General features: G+C 38.9%; 1 protein-coding gene and 1 pseudogene across 5 annotated transcripts in view; both read right to left on the bottom strand.

The window, feature by feature from the left end:
- The window catches only part of ATAD2 (ATPase family, AAA domain containing 2), a 55,569-nt gene that overhangs the window by 4,661 nt on the left and 25,781 nt on the right, over positions 1–25,127 (bottom strand). For 4 of the 5 annotated variants that reach the window (XM_006086327.3, XM_014453708.2, XM_023751960.1 and 1 more), the window contains 12 exons: positions 15,987–16,146; positions 14,333–14,423; positions 13,402–13,716; positions 12,792–12,924; positions 12,005–12,191; positions 11,050–11,235; positions 7,350–7,485; positions 6,165–6,361; positions 5,432–5,591; positions 2,714–2,836; positions 2,454–2,597; positions 274–663 (listed from right to left, as the gene is read on the bottom strand). In XM_006086327.3, coding sequence (XP_006086389.1) covers positions 274–663; positions 2,454–2,597; positions 2,714–2,836; positions 5,432–5,591; positions 6,165–6,361; positions 7,350–7,485; positions 11,050–11,235; positions 12,005–12,191; positions 12,792–12,924; positions 13,402–13,716; positions 14,333–14,423; positions 15,987–16,146 — 2,222 coding nt within the window. The remainder of the gene's footprint in view (positions 1–273; positions 664–2,453; positions 2,598–2,713; positions 2,837–5,431; positions 5,592–6,164; positions 6,362–7,349; positions 7,486–11,049; positions 11,236–12,004; positions 12,192–12,791; positions 12,925–13,401; positions 13,717–14,332; positions 14,424–15,986; positions 16,147–25,127) is intronic. The other variant, XM_023751961.1, reaches the window with a different exon arrangement.
- Positions 17,743–19,236, bottom strand: LOC102416844 (annotated as a pseudogene).

Genomic DNA, 25,127 nt, shown 5'->3' with positions numbered 1-25,127 from the left:
GGGTCGTTCGACCCCCAAAGGGGTCGCGACCCACAGGTTGAGAACCTCTGGACTAGGGGCTCAAATCCAGGTCTATTAGATGCCACAGTATTCTTTTAGCAACAGTGAATTTATTAGCTCCATAGTTATTAAAGATAATGTTATCTTTCCTAATGAATTAATACTGAACTATAAAAGACAGGACAAAGGACTAAATTGAGATGGTAATTAGTTGCTTAAGAACTTGGAGTAAAACATCTTTTAAAACTAGTAAGTTGTTTAATTGAGACCTACCTTTTGCTTCACTTTCATTAGAAACATTTATTACTTGAGAGCTTAAAGAATCGCCACTGCAAGTGATCTTATCTTTCTTCAGTTCTGTACTTGCTGCAGCCTTCCCAGATTCAAGTTCATTCTCAATACTACAGGTACTTGAGTTATTTCCCAAATCTATTTTGCTTTCAGAGCCATTTTGCTGCATCTCATTTTCTTCCATTGAAGACTCTCCTGTGTTTCCAGTCTCGATGTGGTCTACACTTATATCGTGATTTTCCTCTGTATCACTCTCAATTTTGTCATCTGTGACATTTTGGCTGCCATCTTTTGTCTGTGAAATCTTCCTTCGTTTTGTGATGGTGCCTAAGTACCACTTCGACTTTTTGCGGATTTTTCTCTTCAACTGAGCTTCAGAGAATTAAAAGAAAAAGGATAAAAGAATTCAACAATTTTCTAAGTCTAGGTAAGTGGGGAGAAAAATACCTTGATATATAACAGGGTAAGCAAGTTTGAGAAACCACCATAGTTTTGAATGGTTTGTATAGAAACAGAAATATATAGTACTACAAGAAGGCAGAGAAGTGGGCAATGACCTGTCATTCTGAGGAGTTTGAGTTTTACCTTGAATAATTTTTTAAAAAATCTTGAATAATGCCCAGCCAGTATGGCTCAGTGGTTGAGCATTAACCTATGAACCAGGAGGTCACGGTTCGATTCCTGGTTAAGGGTACATGCCCAGGTTGCGGGCTTGATCCCCATTGTGGGGTATGCAGAAGGCAGCGATCAATGATTCTTTCTCATCATTGGTGTTTCTCTCTTTCCCTCTCCCTTCCTCTCTGAAATCAATAAAAATGTATTTAAAAATAATAAAATAAAACCTTGAATAATTTTAAGGAGGGCAACGGATGATCTGTCTGCTGCATGTATTACAAAGAACATTTTGGCAGTAGTCTGAGGAAATGTTGTGGTGACCCCCAACCATAAAATTATTATGGAAGATTAAAAGCAAGAAAAGGCAAGATTAAAAATGGCTTACATTTAAATGCCTATCATACAGTAGAAACTCTTCTAAGTTCTTAATGTATACTAAAAGTTACTGAAATTTCACTTTAACCTGATCAGGTTTGTTACCATTATCAACATCATTTTACAGAGGTGAAACTAAGGTATACAAAGATTAAACTTTCTGCCTAGACCAGACACAGTATATAGCCATACTGTAACATTATGCTCGGGAGATTCATCTATACTGTTAAATGTAGGTGAAGTTTAATCATTCTCACTGTTGTACAATAGTCCACATTTTCAATTCTACTGTTGATGGATATTTGGGTTGGTCCAAGTGTTGGGCTATTTTGAATATTTGTTCTATGAACATTCTTGTATGTGTCTTTGGTAAACATAATGCATGTAATCCTGTAGGGGATATAGCCAGGAATGGATTGTTTTAAGGGAGTCATTTTTCATGTCCCCAATTTTCACATATATACTTGCTTAGAATTTATTTGACTGAGAACCCTCTGGTAGTATAGGTTTCTTGCTGGTTTGCCTTTCTCATCCTTCCTTTCCTTCCTGCCTCTTCCCGTTTTCTACAAAAGTAGGGCTTACCTATTTCAAATCAAGTATCCCAAAATGGAAAAACATGCAATACAATAAGGGAAAATTCCAACCCCAGTAAAATACACACACACACACACACACACACACACACATACACTTTTAAAATTTCTGTTTAAAAGCATTGGAGTCTAATAAGGTATTAAGGAATTAAGACAACTAAATCTGAGAAAACAAATGAAGAGCTGAGAGTTTCACATTCTTGGGGCTTAAAGAACAAAAAATGGAATTAAGAGCCTGCCAAGGAAGAGAGGTCTTTGGAAAACCCACAGGCTTTGGGTTGGTACCCTATAAAGGTATACCCTAAAAATAAGGAGGAATAGGAAATGACGAGGATTTTAAGGAAATGAAAATCAGTTTCAAATCAAATCAATCCACAATTAGATGAAGATGAATTGGGATTGCAAGTGGCATATCATTACAACCTGGATTTCAAGAATGCATAGCTTCCTCAATATTAACCAAACCAATGTAATTCACTAAATCAATATAAATAAAGGAAACTGAGGGAGAAAGTAAATGGCATTGGAAGAGCATAAAGGTTACAATTTCATAAGTAAAAATTACCCAAGTGCACTTACCAGGAGTGCTGCAAGCCACAGGAATATTGAGCATCTTGAGCTTTTCATTCTGCTCTGGATCCAATCTTTTATCACCAGCAGAAGTGGAATTTTGCTTTGGCATCACATGGTAATAAGATGGGGCATATTTGGAGGAGCTACAACCTTATAGACACATGAAATGTCAAATCAAATTTCTAGATTTCAAAATGACCTGAAGAATTAAAAGCACTCACAATACATCAAAAGCATCTTTTTCTATTGCCAAATAATTTTCCTACCTCTCTTCTTTCTAGATTCCTGAATTTCTTCACAAAGCTGTTCAAAGTCTTCATCAAGTTCTTCTTTAATTATTGCATAGGCAGTATCTCTTAAAGCACAGGCTCTGTGCCTAATAAGACGATCTGAAAAATGAATAAAGGATTTAAAATTTTCTCCTTTTAATAACTTCCCACAAAAATAAACTTAACATTTTAGGTTTAAGATTATAGCCATTACAATTCCTTTTTTTAGTTTTATCATGAATAGTAAGTTACAAAAATTGTGTAATTATTTTCTTTGTGCTAATCTAGTGTCCTGGACATCTAATTCAATATGGCACACTAAATCCAAACAATTTTATTGCTATGTCCTATCCAGACCCCTTTGAAATATCAGAAAAAAAATCTAAGAATCAATCAATAGCAAGATTAAATATAATGACAAAACAAACAAAAACAGAAAGGAAGTCTATCAGTGTCATTAGTGAATAGAATGTAAAATAATTCGGGAAGAGATACAGAGATTACTGCATTGACAGAGAAACTAAGCAAAGACAATGAAAGAGCAACCCTACACGAGAAACACTGGCAGAAATCCTAAACTGAGTCCAACTACCGTAAACTGGAATATACTGAGGCAGAAAGCAGACAATAAATGAATTACAAGGTTGATTGAATGGGTTTTATCAGTCCTTCTCACATGCAATAGTCTGCAATATTCACACCCAAGATGTAGATGACATCAATAGCTACAATATCAGAAGGGATGTTGGAGGGAGCTTCTAACATGGCATCTGGGCCTAAAGAAAAGCAGAGCAAAGTTGGAGCATTTGTTTCTGAAGTGTGGGGGCATGAGAATCACCGAGGAACTTGCCAGAAAAGTAAATTCTCAGGCCCTTACACTATCTACAGATTCAGAAATTCTGAATCTCAACAAGTCCTATAGGAGATTTGTACTTCATAAAGTTTGAACACCACTGGTCCATGCTGCCACATGGACAGAAAGAGAAGCGAAAGAGAAAAAACCCTTTGCTTCCACGGTAAATGTTCCTTCCTTCTAGCTAAGCGGCATTTCCAGTTTAGTAGCCTGTTTCCACTGTTTACCACCAGAAGTCTGGAAAAGCCCAGGGAAAGTGAACTTTTCAATTGCTGAAGAAACTTAGTAGGCCCCTATGCTAATTAATCTAATTCACAAGCACAAACAAGTGTAGCAGCCAATGTACTAGAGCAGTAGTTCTCAACCTATGAGTCGCGACCCCTTTGGGGGTCGAACGACCCTTTCACAGGGGTTGCCTAAGACCATCGGAAAACACATATATAATTACATATTGTTTTTGTGATTAATCACTATGCTTTAATTATGTTCAATTTGTAACAATGAAAAGACATCCTGCATATCAGATATTTACATGACGATTCGTAACAGTAGAAAAATTACAGTTATGAAGTAGCAACAAATATAATTTTATGGTTGGGGGTCACCACAACATGAGGAACTACATTAAAGGGTCACGGCATTAGGAAGGTTGAGAAGCACTGTACTAGAGGATTGTTAACATAGGAAACAGACTATTAAAACTATACTATCCACTGAAAGTGTTGACACAGCATCTATAAAACAAGAACAGGAAGCTAAAAAAGAAAAAGAAGCACCAGAGGAAAAATATTTTTGGAAATAAATAAGTTTATCTGAAATATGTAGATATTTAAATGCATCATTATGTGTATCAGGGATGGGGAATGTCTGGCCCATGGGCCATATAAGGCCCTCGAAATCATTTGGTCTGGTCCTGCCAAGGCAACTCCAGGTGGGACTCAAAATTCAATAAATCTAGGAGCTTTTTTCAAAGGAACATAAATTTATTTTTTTAAAATATATTTTATTGATTTTTTACAGAGAGGAGGGGAGAGGGATAGAGAGTTAGAAACATCGATGAGAGAAACATCGATCAGCTGCCTCCAGCACACCCCCGACTGGGGATATGCCCGCAACCAAGGTACATGCCCTTGACTGGAATCGAACCTGGGACCCTTCAGTCTGCAGGCCAACGCTCTATCCACTGAGCCAAACCGGTTAGGGCAGGAACATAAATTTATATTAAGCAAATGATGTTGTAAATATCCAAATGGCCCTTGGCAGAAAAAAGGTTCCCCACTTCTGATTACAGATGAACAAATATGTAATTTTTAAAAATCCTGTACTTAATAGATTGGGTGAGGGTAGAATGGGTACATGCATGGAAAAAGTCTAGAAAGATATCCTCAAACTTAAGTGTCCACTTTTGAAGAAAGGAAATGGAAGACTTAGTTTTTAAAATATTGTATTACTTTTGTAATAAAAATTATAATGGTCATAACCAAGAAAATTATTTCAAACCTATTTGATTACAGAGAGTGTTTATTTTTCCAATGTGAGAAAGAATATTATCCTACAAAGGAAACAAGCTAAGTTGTTATGCAATGTTGAGTCTCATTAGAGAATATATTATGTAATAAACACAAGGATTTTGAAGTGAAAGAAACCTGTATTCAAATTCTGCCTCTGCCACTGCCTGGCAGTATAACCTTGAATAAGTTCTTCAACCTTGCAAAACTTTATTTTCTTCTATTGTAAAATAAGGGGTAAGGCTGGTATATGGACTAAATGGCACTTTGAATGTAAAATGTTTATAATATAGTACCTGGCATAAAAATCAACCCTTGAAGTTAGTTAGCAGCCCCCATTCCACTAATGCTCACCTCCAGGATCTCTATCTGGATTGTATTCTAAAGCATTACTACAGATCAGATCAATATCACTCAAATAGTCTTTCACAGTCAGATACTTGTGGAGATCGATTTTACTGATTACAGATGAAAGGTCCATTGGTTGCTTTATTACAGTAACATAATCAGGAACCTAAAATTCAAGCAAATGACCAAGTCACTAAATTAACTCTGAACAAAAATACATTTGAGTAAAGTTTCTTTGTCAAGCAATACAGGAGAGAGGGAGAATAAATAAATAAGAGATAATGATAATATATTAATATGAAACCTCTGACTCTCTTTAAGGTTGGTTTTATTTTGTATTTGTTCTTAGTCTTGGGCAACTATCTCTCCAGTAATAGCCTATACCTCTTTCCTCAACCAAACGCCACCCATCCTTCAATAAAAACGTAAAAGCTTGCTCTCCAGCTCACTCTGTGTATGCAAGAATAAGATCACGTAGCATTAGAAATAAGACATTCACAGACTGCTTCTAGAATGTTTGGGTTGAGCAGACATATTTAGTTGTCTATTCTCTGTAGGAAAGGAAAATGTGTTAAATAGTTCTTGAAGTTTCCATGTGCTTAGGACACTCTTCGTAGGTTTTCATATAGAGAAAACAAGTTCAGCGTGTAGGCAGAGAACCACATAAACTATTCAAATAATCTCTACTTTAGGAACATTATAGTTTAGAAAACATTTGATTCTAAGATTAAATCAATACCTCATCAGGGTCCACAGGCTTAGTAAATATTCTGAATCGCTTATCAATAGCAAGCCTATGTGTAACATTTCTTAAGAAAATCCTCAGTTCTCTAAATGTATTTTCTTCTTGTTCTTCTAGTTGTTTCACTTCTTCTGCTGTCAATGGTCTTGGCTCAGGTGGTGGTGCTACTGGGAGTACCTCCAAGGCCTGCAAAACTTCACATAAATGGAAGATTTTAGTTACTACTCTCCCATCATATCAAGAGTGATAAATCATTCAGTGCACAGTAGTCAGACTTTCAGGGTTATGCTCCTTACATCTGCCAGGAATCAGAGGATTTGGAATACTAACACGGAATACATCCCCCCCAGCAATAACTGTTAACATGTAATTTGAAATGCTAATTTCCAAGCCACTGCCTCTGTTCCATTTTTAGATAATTTAAAAGGTGATTACAACTTTGAAAATGCATTATTTCCAGGACAAAAATATTCTAACTATTAAAAAGGTTTTTTTACTAGTTAATTTTTGAACTAATGAACAACTGCGGTATATTTCAAATACAACAGAAGTTTAATTTTGTTTAAAGAGTACTGAGTACTCAGGACAAAAAAAGGAATATGAGAGTATTGTCGCAATAAGTTAGCAATCTATTATTAAGGGAGTAAGAGACATAATTACAACATCAATGTAATATCATATTGGTAGTATGAAAGAATAAAAAATTAATTTTGCTTAGATATGTTAAGGAAGAAAAAATGAGTTATACTAGAAGGACAAAGAGTTCCTTAGGCAGAAATAGGGGTGAGGATAGAAGCATTACTAAGAGAGCAAGCATGAATGAACTTATGAAAAGGCAGAAATATGTTGTGCATGGTTTAAAGACAGAATGCTTTGTAAGGAAAGAAGTGGAAGGAGGGAGTTAACAAAAAGTGCCAAAAATGGGCTTAGAAAGACAGATTGGGGCTATACTATGAATTCAGGCCCAAAGTACACACAGATAGAAGCTATACTTGAAAGGCTGTGTGGGCTTTAGGAACTTTAGTCTATTTTAATGGAAAACAGATTTTTAAGCAATAGAGGTAGCAACCTCATGCCTGAGGTTTTAAGCTTGTAATAATATAAGATGGCAAAGCCATTAACTAATACTTTATTCCCACTTCCTCAAAACCACTATATACTAACTTTGATATAAGAACTAACCTGCTTTCTTTTTTGATATAGGAGGCTTAGCAGCTTGTTTTAGAATTAAATCTTCAAAAAATTTTGTCCGTTCTTCTTTACCAGGTAGCTGAACATTGAAAATTTCTCCGTAATCACGGATAAATAATTCTTGCACCTTAAAAAATGAAAATAAATGCAACAATTTTAATGACAATCTAAGTTGTTTAATAAATAAACAATTTTTAAAAGCAAATCTTTTATATATGCCACATTTATGAATAAACCAGGCATATAACAGATTAAGAATTAAAAAAATGGGATCTTCTTTAAAACTCGATTCTGGTAACTGACATGGTAATATTTTACTTAAAAGGGTTTTGTTGAAATCAATTCACTTTCACAGTCAAAGTGAGATACGAGAGAGGTTCTTCAAGAAGAAAACAACCCTGGCCTGTGTTGCTCAATGGTTAGACATATGCTCCCACACTGAAGGCATATGGGTTCAATTCTCAGTCAAGGGCATGTAACTGGGTTGCAGGTTCCATCCCCAACCCCAGTTGGGGTGTGTGGAGGCAACCAATCGATGTGTGTCTCTCACATCAATGTTTCTCTTTCTCTCTCTCTCTCTCTCTCTCTCTCTCTCTCTCTCTCTCTCCCTCCCTCCCTCTTCCTCCTCCCTCTGGAAAAAAAATATCTTCAGGTAAGGATTAAAATACTAAATAAATAAATGAATGAATAGGCATAAGCTTGGATAGTAATTTGGTACTATCAAAAATGCTCAATGGCCCTGGCCAGTGTGGCTCAATTGATTGGAGCATCGTACCATGCACCGAAGTGTCACAGGTTCAGTTCCCGGCTGGGGCATGTACAGGAGGTAGCTGATCGATGTTTTTCTGTCTCTCCCTTTCTCTCTCTCTAAAAATCAATAGAAACATATCCTCAGGGGAGGATTTTAAAAAAGTGTTCAATGTGCATACTCTTTAAGCTACAGTTATTTCACTTTTAGAAACGAATGCTAGAAACCACATAGTAATGCTTATACAAATTAAAACCCAAGAATGCAAAATAAACATAAATAAAACTCAAGAATGTTCACTGTAGCAGTTCAGTAGAGAAGAACCCTAGAAAACAACCAAATACATAATCACAAGGATTTGGATAAATGAGTTATGGTACATTAAGACAATGGGAAAAGCCATGTTACTCTTAAAAGGAATATGACATATACTGAAGATTATATAAAACATATAAAGCATGCATCATATATATAATTCCCTTCATGGAAGAGAAAATAATCTATAATGTAACTTACTATACATATACACATATACATACATCAACCTGCCTAACAAGCACATATATGTAATAGGTATCAATGTTATCTTTGATAAGAAAGCTTTTATCATTTTATTCATTCTGAAGCATTTGGAATTTTTATAAGTTATTTTAATAAAAATAACTTTCTTGAAACCAAGATGGCGGCATAGGTAAACACCGGAAATTGCTGCCTCGCACAACCACTTCAAAAATACAACTAAAAGACGAAACGGACATCATCCAGAACCACAGGAAGGCTGGCTGAGTGGAAATTCTACAACTAGAAGGAAAGAGAAAAGCATACCAAGACTCAGAGGAGGTGCGGTGCGGAAGTAAAATACAAAGGTGCGGAGGTGCATGCGGAGAGGGCTGGCGGCTGAGGACAAGATTGTCTTTTTCAATCGGGAGGGAGTCTCAAGCGCTGAGCTCCAGTTCTGGGCGAGTCTCTGGGGACCCAGACTCATACGGGAGAAACGGGACTGTCTGGCATTGGTCGGAACTCAAGGGCAGCTTTCTCTTGGAGGCGCTCGCAGTGATTGCGGGGGCCTCTGAGGGCAGGACTGAGAGCAGCCATACTGCTCGCTCCACCCACCTTGGTGATCCCCTGGGACCCCGCCCTGCCCAAGCCGTGCATGGAGGCTTTTGCATATGAAAGGCCCGGCCCTTTGTAATCTGAAAATTACTTAACAAACTGCAGCTGGCCCAAGGCCCCAGGGCAACTTGCATTGCTTTACAGCTGGCCTCTGCTGGGTAGCCTTAGGCAGAGGCTAGATTAGCACCTCCTTAGATCCAAGAGCCAGTGTACCCAGTGGTCAGAGTGGGACCATCCAATTACAACTCCTCAGATCCATAAAGGACACACTCAGGGGGCAGACTCAGTGAGCACCAAAGCCCCATTGAAGCAAGTCTTGCCCCATAAGGGTGTCTTCAGCACAGAAGTTCTCCCACCGTAGACACAGCTGATTCTCACAGCCAATTGGCCTGGAGGTCAATTCCTCTCAGTGTTACCTACAACAATCAAGGCTTAACCAACAAGACTGTGCACAAAGCCCACAAGGGGGTGCACCAAGAGTGTCTACCTCAGGTAATTGGGGAGGCTAAGCCACTGGGCCCTATAGGACACTTAGCACAGAAAGCCACTCTATCGACACAGCGAAGAATAAAAAATGCCGAGACAAAGAAACAGGACACAAATGACAGAAATGGAGGAAAGCAAACTACTGGATATAGAGTTCAAAATCACACTTTTAAGGTTTTTCAAGAATTTTCTAGAAACCACCGATAAACTTAATGAGACCCTCAAGAAATCTAGTGAGACCCTCAATGTTGTGATAAAGGACCAACTAGAAATTAAGCATACACTGACTGAAATAAAGAATATTATACAGACTCCCAACAGCAGACCAGAGAATCGCAAGAATCAAGTCAAAGATTTGAAATGCGAAGAAGCAAAAAACACCCAACCGGAAAAGCAAAATGAAAAAAGAATCCGAAAATACGAAGATAGTGTAAGGAGCCTCTGGGACAGCTTCAAGTGTACCAACATCAGAATCATAGGGGTGCCAGAAGAAGAGAGAGAGCAAGATATTGAAAACCTATTTGAAGAAATAATGACAGAAAACTTCCCCTACCTGATGAAAGAAATAGACTTACAAGTCCAGGAAGCGCAGAGAACCCCAAACAAAAGGAATCCAAAGAGGACCACACCAAGACACATCATAATTAAAATGCCAATAGCAAAAGACAAAGAGAGAATCTTAAAAGCAGCAAGAGAAAGATAGTCAATTACCTACAAGGGAATACCCATAGGACTGTCAGCTGATTTCTCAACAGAAACTTTGCAGGCCAGAAGGGAGTGGCAAGAAATATTCAAAGTGATGAATACCAAGAACCTACAACCAAGATTACTTTATCCAGCAAAGCTAGCATTCAGAATTGAAAGTCAGATAAAGAGCTTCACAGATAAGGAAAAGCTAAAGGGGTTCATCACCACTAAACCAGTATTATATGAAATGCTGAAAGGTATCTTTTAAGAAGAGGCAGAAGAAGAAGATACAAATTATGAACAACAAATACACATCCATCAACAAGTGACTCTGAAAATCAAGTGAATAAATAATCTGATGATCAGAATAAACTAATGATTATAATAGAATCAGGGGCATAGAAAGGGAGTGGACTGACTATTCTTGGGGGGGGGGAAAGGGGTGTGGGGGATGCGGGAAGAGACTGGACAAAAATCGTGCACCTATGAATGAGGACAGTGGTGGGGGGGTGAGGGCGGAGGGTGGGAGGGGAACCGGGTGGAGGGGAGCTATGGGGGAAAAAAGAGGAACAACTGTAATAATCTGAACAATAAAGATTAAAAAAATAATAAAAATAACTTTCTTTTAAGTATAATAAATTTTCCCACACAAATTACCTCTTCTGGTAAAGCAGAATGGGGTTTGTCAGAAGTTGCAAGTAGTAAAACTGGAGCAAATGAAGGAATATTCTGTAATAATGTGGTAAAAGTGGCTTTGAGTGTTGGTCCAACTATTTCCCACCACAAGTGGATATGAGGAATATACACTATACTTGGTGCTGTTCTCTTAGCTTCACGAATCATCTAGTAGAGAGAAAAAGATTTACATTCAGTTAGAGAATCAGCACATCAGTAATGCTAGCTTTTAATGCTTAGTTTGGAACAATGTTTAACTTCCCAGAATTATCATATAAATCCATCAAAATTTTTAAATAGGGGGGTGGGTGGAGGTGGAAGGGGGCATAGAGGAGATAAAGGGTGATAGGAAAAAATAAAATAAAACAAAAAACCCTCACTAAATAACTAAAATGCTTCCCTCAATACCTTTTATAAATGTTTTGTCTCATTGTTAGAAAACATAACTGTTTCAAGCAATTAGAAAACAACTCAAGATATATAGAAGATTTTTCTACTGTAACCAAGGTTAAATATAAAAATATAAGTGTAAAACAACTTTTCATTAATTTTTTTTATATAAATAGCAAAAACAGAAGCAGCAAAATATCTGAGTACTTACAACATAGCAGTCACTCTTTCAAGTACAATTCTCACAACAGCCATACAAGGTAAATACTATTATCTCCATTTTGTAAATGAGGAAAATGAGGCAGAGATCTAACAACTCTCTTAAGGTCACTTAGATATTAAGTGGTGAAAATGGGATTTAAACCCATACTCTTTAATGACCAAGAAATTTATGCTTTAGTTTTATTTTTTTTTAATCCTAAAGTTACAAATCAGTAAACAAAGAAAAGTACCACAAAAAAAATAAAAAATAAAAATGAGGCAATTCTACATTTTGTCTCTGGAAGTTTCCTTTGTCTTATAGCTTATCTAGGCAACAATGAATTACCTGGGCACATGTTTCTTCAGGAGATGTAGTACTGATTCCAAAAAGAACAGGAATGTCTAATGTATACACTGCAAATTTTTCCAAAGCATGGATGACAGCTGGTGCCAAATGAGAACCTTGCCCAAATCCTGGTTCTCCCACTATCAATATTCTTGGTCGAAAAGACATAGGTTGATAACAAGCATTTCTGAAAGAAATGAGTAATAAGCTATGTTTTAGAAAAATATAAAGTTTAAATTTTTCTCCCAAACTACCAACTATGAACTTAAAATAGTCAAAAATGTTTAATGTTTCATTGGGCAATCATATCAGCATGATTCACATGGTTTTTGGAAATAACTTCCACAAATTTTTAAGAATACATATGCAGCTTGGCCAGTATGTCTCCATGGCTGAACGTCTACCTATGAACCAGGAGGGCACATGTCCAGGTTGCGGGCTCAATCCCCAGTGGGGTAGGGGGAAGTGGGGGAGATGCAGGCGGCAGCTCATCAATGATTCTATCTATCTCCCCCTCTCCCTTCCTCTCTGAAATCGAATACACACACACACACACACACACACACACACACACACACACATATTTTAAAAAAGAATACATATGCAGTGGTATTTCTACTATAGTGACAATAGCAAGAACAATTTTTTTGATATTTTAATTAAAAAAAGAAAGATTAGTTGTCTTTTTTTTATCTTTCAACAACTATCTCATTTAGTTTTAAGGAATTTACACATACACACACACACACACACACACACACACAATTCATTTGCAAGGGAAATGTACCTATTCAAATGAAGAAAATTAAAATTTTCTTTTGCTTTATTAAAAGAATTTTGAGGAAGCCCATTTTCACATACTGATGGAACATCATCATCACTGTATACCAAGTCACTTTCTAGCAGAGGACACGAAATATCTATAAACAAACAAAAAATTGTACATTAGTAACTTTTCTGGATTGCAAAGCAAATTTTTATGCAGTGCTTCAGTTAGCAAATCAGTGTAAATCAATGACATTTTTTAGAGAATCAAAAATATTGTGTAGATATGAATAACAAGTACAGTTAAGTCCTCATTTAACAGTCAATAGGTTCTGTGACTTTAAGCAAAACCATGTATAAAAAACAATTTTACCATAAGCTAATTGATATAAACAAGAGTTAAGTTCCTATAGCATCTCATCATTGTTATAATGAAATGATGTTAAATGAATCAATGTTATTTGAGGACCTGCTGTAAATATAAAAATGCATTCCAAACTTAAAATATCCAAGCAAAGCACGACCAAGTTCCTTTCAAGATGTTGTGTATAAAGAAACATTTCTGAGATGTATAAAACATTTAGCTTTATGATTATGAAAATTAACTTTAAATAATTGATCAAATTTCATACCGGAGTCTGGTGCTTTATTTGTTCTGATTTCCGCATGTGGAAATACTCTCTGAAGGGCTTCTAAGATCTGGTGAACAGTGCTTTGCAGGAGTGGTTTCACAATGGTGGACAGTGCCTGCCCAGGTGATGTCACAGCTCTTTGGGAGGCTGGTATCATCTTTTGCATAGCTACCTCAAAATCTTTAGCTGAGATAGTAATTGAAGAGAGATCCAACTGTAGTTTCTCACTAGTGTTATAGATCTGTGGGTAGCGTCGACGCAGAGCACATAAAGCAGCTTCAGAGCATATTGACTTAATATCTGCACCACAGTATCCTACCCAAGGCAAAAAAAGAGGAAAAAAAGGAATAGTAAACTACCATCCTATTAGCATGACTATGGTTAAAATTAAAAATCACCCTAACAACACAGTAGCAAAATATTTAGGAGTAAGAAGGCTAATATGGTGGTGATAACCATCAACAAATCAACTTTTGTGAGTGAAATAGGCAAATACTAATATAGCATAGAGGTCAAGAGCAACAGTTTTAAAATCACAGACAAGTTTCAAATTCCAGTTTGTCATTTTCTAGATGTGAGCTCTTTGGAGAATCATGTAAACTCTGTCAGCCATTTCTACATTTGTAAAATGGGAATAATGTTACCTACTTTATAGGACTGATGTGAGAATTACCTGAAATATATGTAGAATGCTCAACAGGATGACTAGAAAACTGTAAACAGCAAAAGATACCTATTATTACCTACTTTGCTCTCAAAATCCCCAACAGCTAATTTGTCAAATATCTCTATTTCATATCCGAACTTTGTAGGAAGGGAACGGTAGAGATAAGAAACAAATATAACCTTGTATTTCTTTAACTATAACATTTCAAGACTATATATCTTTGAAATGCATGTATTCCTTTTAATGCTTAAAAGCAATGTTTACCAACACAGTTTTCTGCTAGTTCTTCTAGAAATATGTCCAGTGGTTTAGGATTCCAATCCCTGGTGTGAATCTTCAGAATTTCTTTTCGAGCCTACAAATAAAAACATTTTTTTTTACATCTATTATAAAGTAAGTGCTATTCAGATTAGAATAATTTCAATTTAAAATACTTTTAATTATCTAAAATGTTAAAGATATCGCCCTAACCGGTTTGGCTCAGTGGATAGAGCGTCAGCCTGCGGACTCAAGGGTCCCAGGTTCGATTCCGGTCAAGGGCATGTACCTTGGTTGCGGGCACATCCCCAGTAGGGAGTGTGCAGGAGGCAGCTGATCGATGTTTTTCTCTCATCCATGTTTCTAACTCTCTATCCCTCTCCCTTCCTCTCTGTAAAAAAATCAATAAAATATATTTTTAAAAAAATTTTTAAAAATGTTAAAGATATCAATCTATACTAATACAAGGGTAATATGCTAATTAGACCAGATAGACCTGACGTCCTTCCGGACAAAGCCATGGTGGTGGGGGCCAAGGCAGAGGCAGTTAGGGGTGATCAGGCCGGCAGGGGAGAGCGGTCAGGGGCGATCAGGCAGGCAGGCAGAGGGGTTGGGGAGATCAGGCAGGCAGGCAGAGGGGTTAGGGGCAAATTAGGCAGGCAGGCAGGTGAGCAGTTAGGAGCCAGTGGTCCCGGATTGCAAGAGGGATGTCTGATTGCAGTTGGACATCCCCCAAGGAGTCCCGGATTGGAGAGGGTGTAGGCCGGGCTGAGGGACCCCCCCCCATGCACAAATTTTGTGCACCGGGCCTCTAGTACCTAAATAAAAATATAAAATAGTAAAAAAAAAAATAAGTATTCGTACAAGTTTAAGAACTTTATATTAAACACATTTACATTTATAGCACTCAAGTTCCATTCATACAAAAGTGAATGAGAGAAAGTAAATAACTATTGTTCATTCTGGTACATATTAAGAACTGTTAGCCTGGCCAACCTGGCTCAGTGGTTGAGTGTTGACCTAGGAATCAGGAAGTCATGGTTCGATTCCCGGTCAGGGCACATGCCTGGGTTGCAGGCTTGATCCCCAGTGGGGGGTGTGCAGGAGGGGCCGATCCATGATTCTCTCTCATCATTGATGTGTCTCTTCCCCTCTCCCTTCCTCTCTGAAATCAATAATATATATATATATATATATATATATATATATATATATATATGAACTGTTTTTAAGAGTGCTGACAGCTCTACCATATTTTCTGCTTGGTTCTCAAAAGATTAAGTGGTTTTAAAATAACATGGTGATACCCATGAAAAAGCCAAGGCAAATACATTGGCTAAGGACTGACTGTCCATTTGCCATATGTTCTGAAGCAAAACAAAATTGTATGATTAAATTCAAAGACTGTGTTCAAATTGAAAGAATTTTAAGAGTATTTTTAAGGAGGCATTATTTTAAAAAAGAAATAAATTATCTGACATTTTCTTTAAATAGAGCAATACCCCCTAAAAATATATACATACATATTTGGGTGTTAATCATAGAACTTTGCTTCAGAACATACAAAACTCAGCCTTCAAATTTTCACTGTACTAAGACTTGTTCATGATAAGGGTGACATATTTTGTCAAAATTTGAGTGATGTTACTTAAATTCTTACATCTTTATCAGGTAAGCTGAAAAGAAATTCTCTGTCAAAGCGACCAGGCCTTCGTAAAGCAGGATCAATAGAATCCAATCTGTTGGTAGCACCAATGACCACAATTTCTCCTCTGCTGTCCAATCCATCCATAAGAGCTAGCAGGGTGGAAACAATCGAACTAAATTTAAAAATAAGAGAGAAGAGATTAATCGATTGGATGTGGAATATATCACTTCTTTTGGTAAGAGGTTAATACATTAAACATGAACGAATTTTCTTAAGAGTATCGCACTACTTTCAATAGATTTTAAAAAATGTCTGTAAAACAGCATACTAAATAATATGTACAGATTAAAATAAATAGAAGACATAGATGGTTTTTAGAATGTCATGAATGGATCCTGAAAGTCATTTCATAAAACATCATTTTTCAAAGGTACTTGAATTCGCAAACACATAAAAAAATACTAGTAAGTACCACATAAACAGTATCTAAAATTATAAAATGTTCCATTGCATACAGATTATCAAAGAACACCAAAATAAAATAGAATACATGTAAAGCATAGAATTTTAATTACTTTAAATATTTTATTGTGGAGATCAGTAAAATAATTTCCACATCTTCATCACCTAGTTTCAACTAACAATATTCCTTTTATATGTCTTTACCTGATAGCTTTAAAAACCAAAACCTCAGATAATTTAATATATTTCATGTATGCATTTCTAAGATAAGGAGTTTAAACACTCCCATGATACTATGACATCAATGCAAATGACAGTAATTCCTTAATATGACCTAATACTAGTACCAAATCACCCCCGATTTACTCATTTGTTCAATAAGATCCATACTCTGCACTTGGTCATACAACCCTCAAATCCATACCAGTTCCGATCACATTCCCTCCCCCTTTTTTTTCCTTCCTCCATGCCATTTATTTGTTGAAGAAACTGGGTCATTTGTCTTAAAGAATATTTTCCCCACATTGTGAACAGAGTTGATAGCTTCCTGATGGGGTCAACATAACTTGTCTTTTATCATTTATGTATCCTATAAACTTGAGTTAGATCTAGAAGCTTAATAGACGCAGGTTAAAGTACTTGGAATAGCACATTTCATAAGGAATATACCATGTGTTTCCTACTGTATACCTCAGGAGGTACATAATACTAGCTTCTCATTTAAGATCAGTGGGTTGGTTGTTTTTTTTTCAAGTTTCATAAAATTTTTACTTAAAAAAAAAAGTTTTACAACATCCCATTCTTCCGACCAAGAAACCTGCCCACAGGCCACCGGGAGCTTCTGCTGAGAGGACTGCGGCAGTCCCGGGGTTAAAGGGCACCTCGCTGCAGAACCCACCAGAAGGTTTCTTAAAGGGCCTTTCAAAGGCTGAAGCAGGAAAGGCTGCTGGGTCTGAACCTTACGTTTCTGCTACATGGTCCATGCGGTGTGCACATCACAGCTGGCACGGAACTGCCTGCGTTTAGTTCGAAACACCAACCACGCCCAGGAACATCCTCTCTGAGAAGCGATCCGAGAGCCGCGGCATCAGAGGCAGCAGCGGTGTCACCGGTGCCAGAGGACAACGAGCGAGCGGACTGGGAAGTCCTGGGCTCACTCGGATCCTCATCTCCACCGACGAATAGGAGAATCTGCTTCCAAATTAACACAGGACACTTCCTTCCACTCTCCGAGGAGCCTCAGCGATACGTACTCTAGACGATGCAGCACGAGGTTGCAGGGCGCAAGCGCCCACTGCCTGGCAGCCTAGATCCTCTGCTGTGGCCTGGCGGTTTTGAACTTGGACATCCGCTTGGTGACCTCCGACCCTTCTGACCGGACTTCTCTCCGCTCAGGGATCGTGGGCAGCACAGGGTGGACCGCGGCCGGGTGCGGGGCGAGGCAGGGCGACGATTCTTTCTCTATTACAGTTCCAGAAAAAGACTCGAGCGTCCCAGCGTCCTGGGCAAGAGCGTCTCTGGAAGCTGCTCCTTCTCCTCCTCCAAAATGCTCTCGCCGGCGGCGTCGCTGCCCACGGCCTCCTCGCAGCTGACGCTCCTCGCAGTCGGTGGTGCTGCCCTCGCTGGTGTCGCTGCACAAGCTGTTCTCGCGGCTGCGCGACTTCAGGATGGACTTCCGAGGGACTTACGCCCCGCCCTGTTCACCAGGTCCACGAAGACCTGTAGATGTCCGCAGGGGTCCTGATCGTGGGCAGCTCCGGGGCCGGGTGGCCACCACAGCTGTTCTCTTGCTTCTGTTTGGCTTCTTCCTTCTTCTCACTGAATTTTAAGGTGGTGTTTTTTTCAGTATTGATTCGAACCCGCTTGGGTTTGACGGTGTGAGAAAAGTATATGGCTGGTACAGAGCTGGCCCCTGGCCCAAGAGCATCGTCGTCGTCACCATCCTCAGCCTCATCACTGAGGGGGCAACGAGAGCCGTTCACAGCGCAGCTCGGCCTGCGGAGCAGCTCCGCAACAGTGTCGCCTGCGGGCCGACAGCTGGGAGCCGCGGCCTCGGCCGCTGCATACGTCCCGTTCACGTGTCCGTTCACACGTGTGCTGGCGTCTTCCTTCTCCTCTTCGGAAAACGCTGTGTCTTCTCCGTTTGCAGTCACAATGGGAGGCTGACTCTCAAGTTCGCCCAGCAGCTCCTCCTGTTGTTCCAGTTCTTCCAGCCGAGCCCACAGCTCCTGGTCCACGAGCAGATCCTTGGATTCAACATTTGCAAAATCCGCTTTAAAACTATCTGAAGTTTTGGGTTTGGAGTGAGGTTTATGAGCAATTCGGTGTTTTGCTTTAAACTCGAAGTCACTTTTAATCTCTTATGTCAACAATATCACCTGCAACATCACTCATTTTCTGCAAATTCAACTCTGGATTCAAAATTTGTCATCACTTTTTTAAAATCATCTATTGTTTTTCTTACATGTCCTTTCCGGTGCTCGACTAAGCCCACGGCCTGCTTTGCGGAACACTTGGCAAACCAATTGTCCCCCCGTAAAACAGTGACTTCATTAGTATGGACAAGTTTTCCTGGCATGAAGGCAAATGGGCCAAATGGTACCATGATGCTGTAGGACAGCTTGTCCGGCAGGGTGCCGAGCCTCTCCTGCAGGGCACTGTAGTCGTCCTCCACCTGCTGCCAGTGCTGGATCCTCTCTCGGCAGCAGGTGGCCACCTTTTCCTGCTCCTGCGGAGCCGCGCTACTCTGGGGCCCGCAGCGGGGCCGGGGCGAGGCAGCGGCGAGGAGCTCGGTGTCCATGGCGGCGCCCGGGGCCTCAGTGAGGCGAACGAGTCCTAAACAAGTGTTTATGGAGGCGGTGTGGCGGCTGCCTGGCGCCCACGTGCTCGCCTGCCCGCTGCTCCACTGCGCATGCCGCTGCCGCCCGGAGCTGCAGGCCACCCGGGGAGGGCCGCGCGGTACTGTCCGGGCCGGGAGGAGCGAGCGAACGTCCAGAGAAGGCGACTCCCCAGTGGGTTGGGTTTTTAAGTGATGTGTTGTCAGCTTACTCTACTCATCATAAATTTCACTATGAACCTTTATACCTTACTGTTTAGCAGCCACTGGTAATTACTTACTGTTTAGATCAGTATTTCTCAACCTTGGCACAACTGACATTTTGGGTCAGAGAATTCTTTGTGGTGGAGAGCTGTCCTGTGCATTCTAGGATGCAATAGCATTCTTGGTCTTCACCCACTAGATGCCAAGAGCTCCCCTCCCCACACCACTGGTGTGAAAATCAAAATTGTCCGCAGACATTTGTCCTCTGGGGGGCAAAGTCACTCCCAGTTGAAAACTATAGGTAGAGATTCACTTTTACATAAAGGGTTGCAAAATGCTGATTTTTCTAACTCAATAATTTCCTTTGCTTTTATTAACTGCGATTTTCCTATAAAGAACAACATTAATTCATCTACTATGAAATTATCCTGATTCATGGCCTGAATCATAGTTGTAGAACAGGAAAAAGAAATGCTTAATTCATTCTCTTTATCCAATTTTCAGAGTAATGAGTCACTGTCTTAGCAACCTCAGAATACCCAATTAGTTTTAAAAAAGATCATTATAAACTGACTTTTTAATGTACTCAATGCATTTCAATCTATTGTAGTAATTATTATTTTTGATGTTCAAATCGTCCCATCTTTGCCCAATGAAAACTTCTTCAAAATTGACTTCTATTTCATTCCGATATGAACCTAATAGTCTTCGATTGCTTCCTTACTTCCAGGCATGACGAGATGTTGCAGGCTTGTCTTGCTTATTTCCTGCCTCCGTTCTGCAATCTATCATCTCTCCTAAGAGTGCTAGTATTTAGAGCCCATAATCTGGGTGCTAGGGGTACAATTGCTACTGAATTGTGGTTGCTTGTAGACCTTTTTAGTGTCCAGAGCTAGTAATTATTTTTTTCTTTAAAAAAATTCATCATGAAATTATAATGATATATATTTTTAAAACTTAACCAAGGAAGTAAAAGACTTATACTTGGAAAACTACAGAACACTGAAAAAAGAGATAGAAGATATAAACAAGTGGAAGAATATACTGTGTTTATGGGATGGTAGAATTAACATAATTAACATGCCCATCCTACCCAAAGCATTCTATAGATTCAGTGCAGTCCCTATTAAAATACCAATGGCATATTTCATAGATCTAGGACAAATACTCCAAAAATTTATATGGAACCAAAAAAGACCCTGGAGAGCTGCAGACAAATATTTGGTAATACGCAGTTACAATCGGCCCGAGTTTACACGTTTCCCGCACTCCACCGCAAATCTATATGAACCGAGTTAAAGACGGCTCCCGCGGAGTACGCGCAATTCACGCGAGCCGACTTAACTCGTTTCCCGCACTCCAAGTGTCTCAATTAATATTTGACAAAGGAGGCAAGAACATACAATGGAGTAAAAATAGTCTCTTCAATAAATGGTGCTGGGATAATTGGACAGGTACATGCAAAAAATGAAACTAGACCACCAACTTACACCATACACAAGAATAAGCTGGATAAAAGATTTAAATATAAGTTGTGAAACTGTAAAAATCCTAGAAGAAAATGTAGGCAGCAAAATATCAGACATCAGGAGAGAGAGAGTTTGCAGCCAGGAAAGGCAGAGGAATCCTGGAGAAAGCAGATTGAAAGTTGGAGACTGCGGCTGAAATCTCTCCTGGAGCGCTGGATCAGCTGCGGAGACTGCGCCATCTTGAGTGGCTGTTTTTTGGAAACGTATACTGTACACCCAAAGACCCGGCATCCAGAGATCGGCTGCTAACCCGGAGACACTGGATCTGGGACAGTGCGACTACGTGGAGTCCTGCTTCTCACGGAAAGATCCAAGTAACAGCAGCCTCCTGATCACCACACCCCCTGTCTGAGGATCAGCAGCTGCGTGTGAAGCCTCCCCCCACCAGCCAGAAGAGCCACCACAGCTGTGACCAGCACCCACTAGAGGAGCTGCTGCTACCACAATCGCCCGAGGAGCAACCACAGCCCGAGGAGCCACTGCCACCCAGGGAGCAGCCACTAAACGACTCAACATCTAGATATGTCGGTGAGATCAAACATGGGTAGACAAAGAAACCCCCAAAGGAAAGAAAAGGAGGACTCGCCAGAAAAGCAGCTAAGTGATACAGAGGCATGCAACATGACAGAAAAAGAATTCAGATTAAGGGTCCTAGAGTGCATAAACCGGTTGGAGGAAAAAATCAACAACTTATGCAAGAAGCAAGAAGAAACAGATGAAAAAATCAATACCTTATGTAAGAATCAAAAAGAAATGGATGAAAAAAATCAATAACTTAGGTAAGAACCAAGAAGAAATGAGGAGCGATATAGCTGCAATAAAAAACACCATTGAAAGTATCAACAGTAGACTAGGAGAAGCAGAGGATCGAATTAGTGAATTAGAAGACAAGGAAGCAAAACACACCCAAACTGAACTGCAATTGGAGAAAAAAATTAAAAGACAGGAGGAGAGCCTAACGGAGCTTTGGGACAACACGAAACGAAACAACATACGAATAATAGGGGTGCCGGAACAACAGAAAGAGGAACAAGGATTAGAAAACCTATTCGAAGAAATAATATCTGAAAACTTCCCTGAGGTAGGGAAGAAAAAAGTCACACAAGCACAGAGAGTCCCAAACAAGGTGAACCCGAAAAGACCCACACCAAGACACATCATAATTACCATGGCAAATGTTCAGGACAAAGAGAGAATCTTAAAGGCTGCAAGAGAGAGATGGAAAGTTACATACAAGGGATCTCCCATTAGATTATCAAATGATTTCTCAACAGAAACACATCAGGCCAGAAAAGAATGGATGGAAATTTGCAAAGTGATGCAAAGCAAAGGACTGAATCCAAGAATACTCTACCCAGCAAGGCTATCATTCAAAATTGAAGGGGAAATAAGAAGATTTACAGACAAAAAAAGGCTAAGGGAGTTTATCACCACCAAGCCAGCAATGCAAGATATGCTAAAGGGACTGGTGTAAAAAGAAGAAATAAAAAGCTCAGAAAGAAAACAGCCACACAAAAAAAGAAATGGCTACAAACAAGTACCTTTCAATAATAACTTTAAACGTAAATGGACTAAATGCTCCAACCAAAAGACATCGAGTGGCTGAATGGATAAAAAAACATGACACATATATTTGCTGTCTACAAGAGACCCACCTCATTAGAAGGGACTCACACAGACTGAAAGTGAAGGGATGGAAAAATATCTTTCAGGCAAATGGAAATGAAAAGAAAGCTGGGGTAGCAATACTTATATCAGACAAAATAAACCTCAAAGTGAAGGCCATAACAAGAGATAAGGCCACTTCATAATACTAAAGGGATCAATACAACAAGAAGATATAACCCTGATAAACATATATGCACCTAATGCAGGAGCACCCAAATACATAAAAAAACTCCTGGAAGATATCAAAGGAGAGATCGACAACAATACAATCATAGTAGGGGACCACTGACATCATTGGATAAATCCTCTAGACAAACAATCAGCAAAGAAACAGCAATCCTAAATGACTCACTAGATCAGATGGACTTAATTGACATCTTCAGAACACTTCACCCCAAAGTCACGGAATATACATTCTACTCAAGTGCTCATAGGACATATTCAAAAACAGACCACATATTGGGTCACAAACAAAGTCTCCCCAAATTCAAGAAGATTGAAATCATACCAAGCATCTTCTCAGACCACGATGGCATAATATTAGAAATAAACTACAATAAAAACAACCCAAAATATGCAAACACTTGGAAGCTGAATAGCATGTTATTAAATATTGATTGGGTTACCAATGAGATCAAAGAAGAAATTAAAAACATTCTGGAAACTGACAATGAAAACAATCCAAAACCTATGGGACACAATGAAAGCGGTCCTGAGAGGGAAGTTTATAGCTCTACAGGCCTATCTCAAAAAACAAGAAAAAATGGTAGTAAATCATCTAACTCTACATCTCAAAGAATTAGAAAGAGAGCAACAAGAAAACCCCAGAGTGAGCAGAAGGAAGGCGATAATAAAGATTAGAGAAGAAATAAATGACATAGAGACCAAAAAACAATACAGAAAATCAATGAAACCAAGAGCTGGTTCTTTGAAAGGATAAACAAGATTGACAAACCTCTAGCCAGGCTCACCAAGAAGCAAAGAGAGAGGACCCAAATAAACAAAATCAGAAATGATAGAGGCGAAATAACAACAGACCCCACAGAAATACAAATGATTGTTAAAAAATACTATGGACAGCTCTACTCCAACAAACTAGACAACCTGGAGGAAATGGACAAATTCCTAGAAAAATACAACATTCCAAAACTCAATCAGGAAGAATCTAAAAATCTCAATAGGCCAATAACTATGGAAGAAATTGAAGCAGTCATCAAAAAGCTTCCAGCAAACAAAAGCCCAGGACCAGATGGCTTCACAGGGGAGTTTTAGTAAACATTCAAGAAAGAACTAAAACCTATCCTCCTCAGACTACTACAAAAAATTCAAGAGGAAGGAACACTTTCAAGCTCATTCTATGAAGCCAGCATCACCCTAATACCAAAACCAGGTAAAGACAACACAATGAAAGAGAATTACAGGCCAATATCCCTCATGAACATAGATGCCAAAATCCTCAACAAAATCTTAGCAAATCGGTTCCAGCAGTACATCAGAAAGATCATACACCATGAACAAGTAGGATTTATCCCAGGGATGCAAGGATGGTACAATATCCGAAAATCAATAAACGTGATACATCACATAAACAAATTGAAAGAAAAAAACCACATAGTCATATCAGTTGATGCAGAAAAAGCATTTGACAAAATCCAACACCCATTTTTGATAAAAAGTCTCAGCAAGGTGGGAATAGAAGGATCATACGTCAACATAATAAAAGCCATATATGACAAACCCACAGCCAACATCATACTCAATGGACAAAAACTAACACCATTTCCCCTAAGAACAGGAACAAGACAGGGATGCCCACTCTCACCACTCTGTTCAACATAGTACTGGAAGTATTAGCCATTGCAATTAGACAAGAAGAAGAAATAAAAGGCATCCAAATTGGAAAAGAGGAAGTAAAACTGTCCTTATTTGCAGATGACATGATATTATACATACAAAACCCTAAAGTCTCCATCAAAAAACTACTAGACTTAATACATGAATTTGGCAATGTAGCAGGATACAAAATTAACCCCAAGAAATCTAAGGCATTTCTATACACCAATAGTGAACTTTCAGAAAAAGAGACTAAAGAAACAATCCCATTTACCATCGCACCAAAAAAATTAGGCTACCTAGGAATAAACTTAACTAAAGAGGTAAAAGACCTCTACTCAGAAAACTACAGGACGTTGAAAAAAGAGATAAGAGGAAGACATAAACAGATGGAAGAACATACCGTGTTCATGGATTGGTAGAATCAACATCATCAAAATGTCCATACTACCCAAAGCAATCTATAAATCAACGCACTTCCCATTAAAATACCAACGGCATATTTCACAGATCTAGAACGAACTCTCCAAAAATTCATCTGGAATAAAAAAAGACCCCGAATAGCTGCCGCGATCCTGAGAAAGAACGAAGTAGGTGGGATCTCAATACCAGATATCAAGC

The sequence above is a fragment of the Myotis lucifugus genome, unplaced genomic scaffold (assembly GCF_000147115.1).
Source record: "Myotis lucifugus unplaced genomic scaffold, Myoluc2.0 scaffold_27, whole genome shotgun sequence".
NCBI lineage: Eukaryota > Metazoa > Chordata > Mammalia > Chiroptera > Vespertilionidae > Myotis > Myotis lucifugus.
Note: the sequence above shows the minus strand (reverse complement) of the source record. Positions and strands in the feature narration are given on the sequence as shown.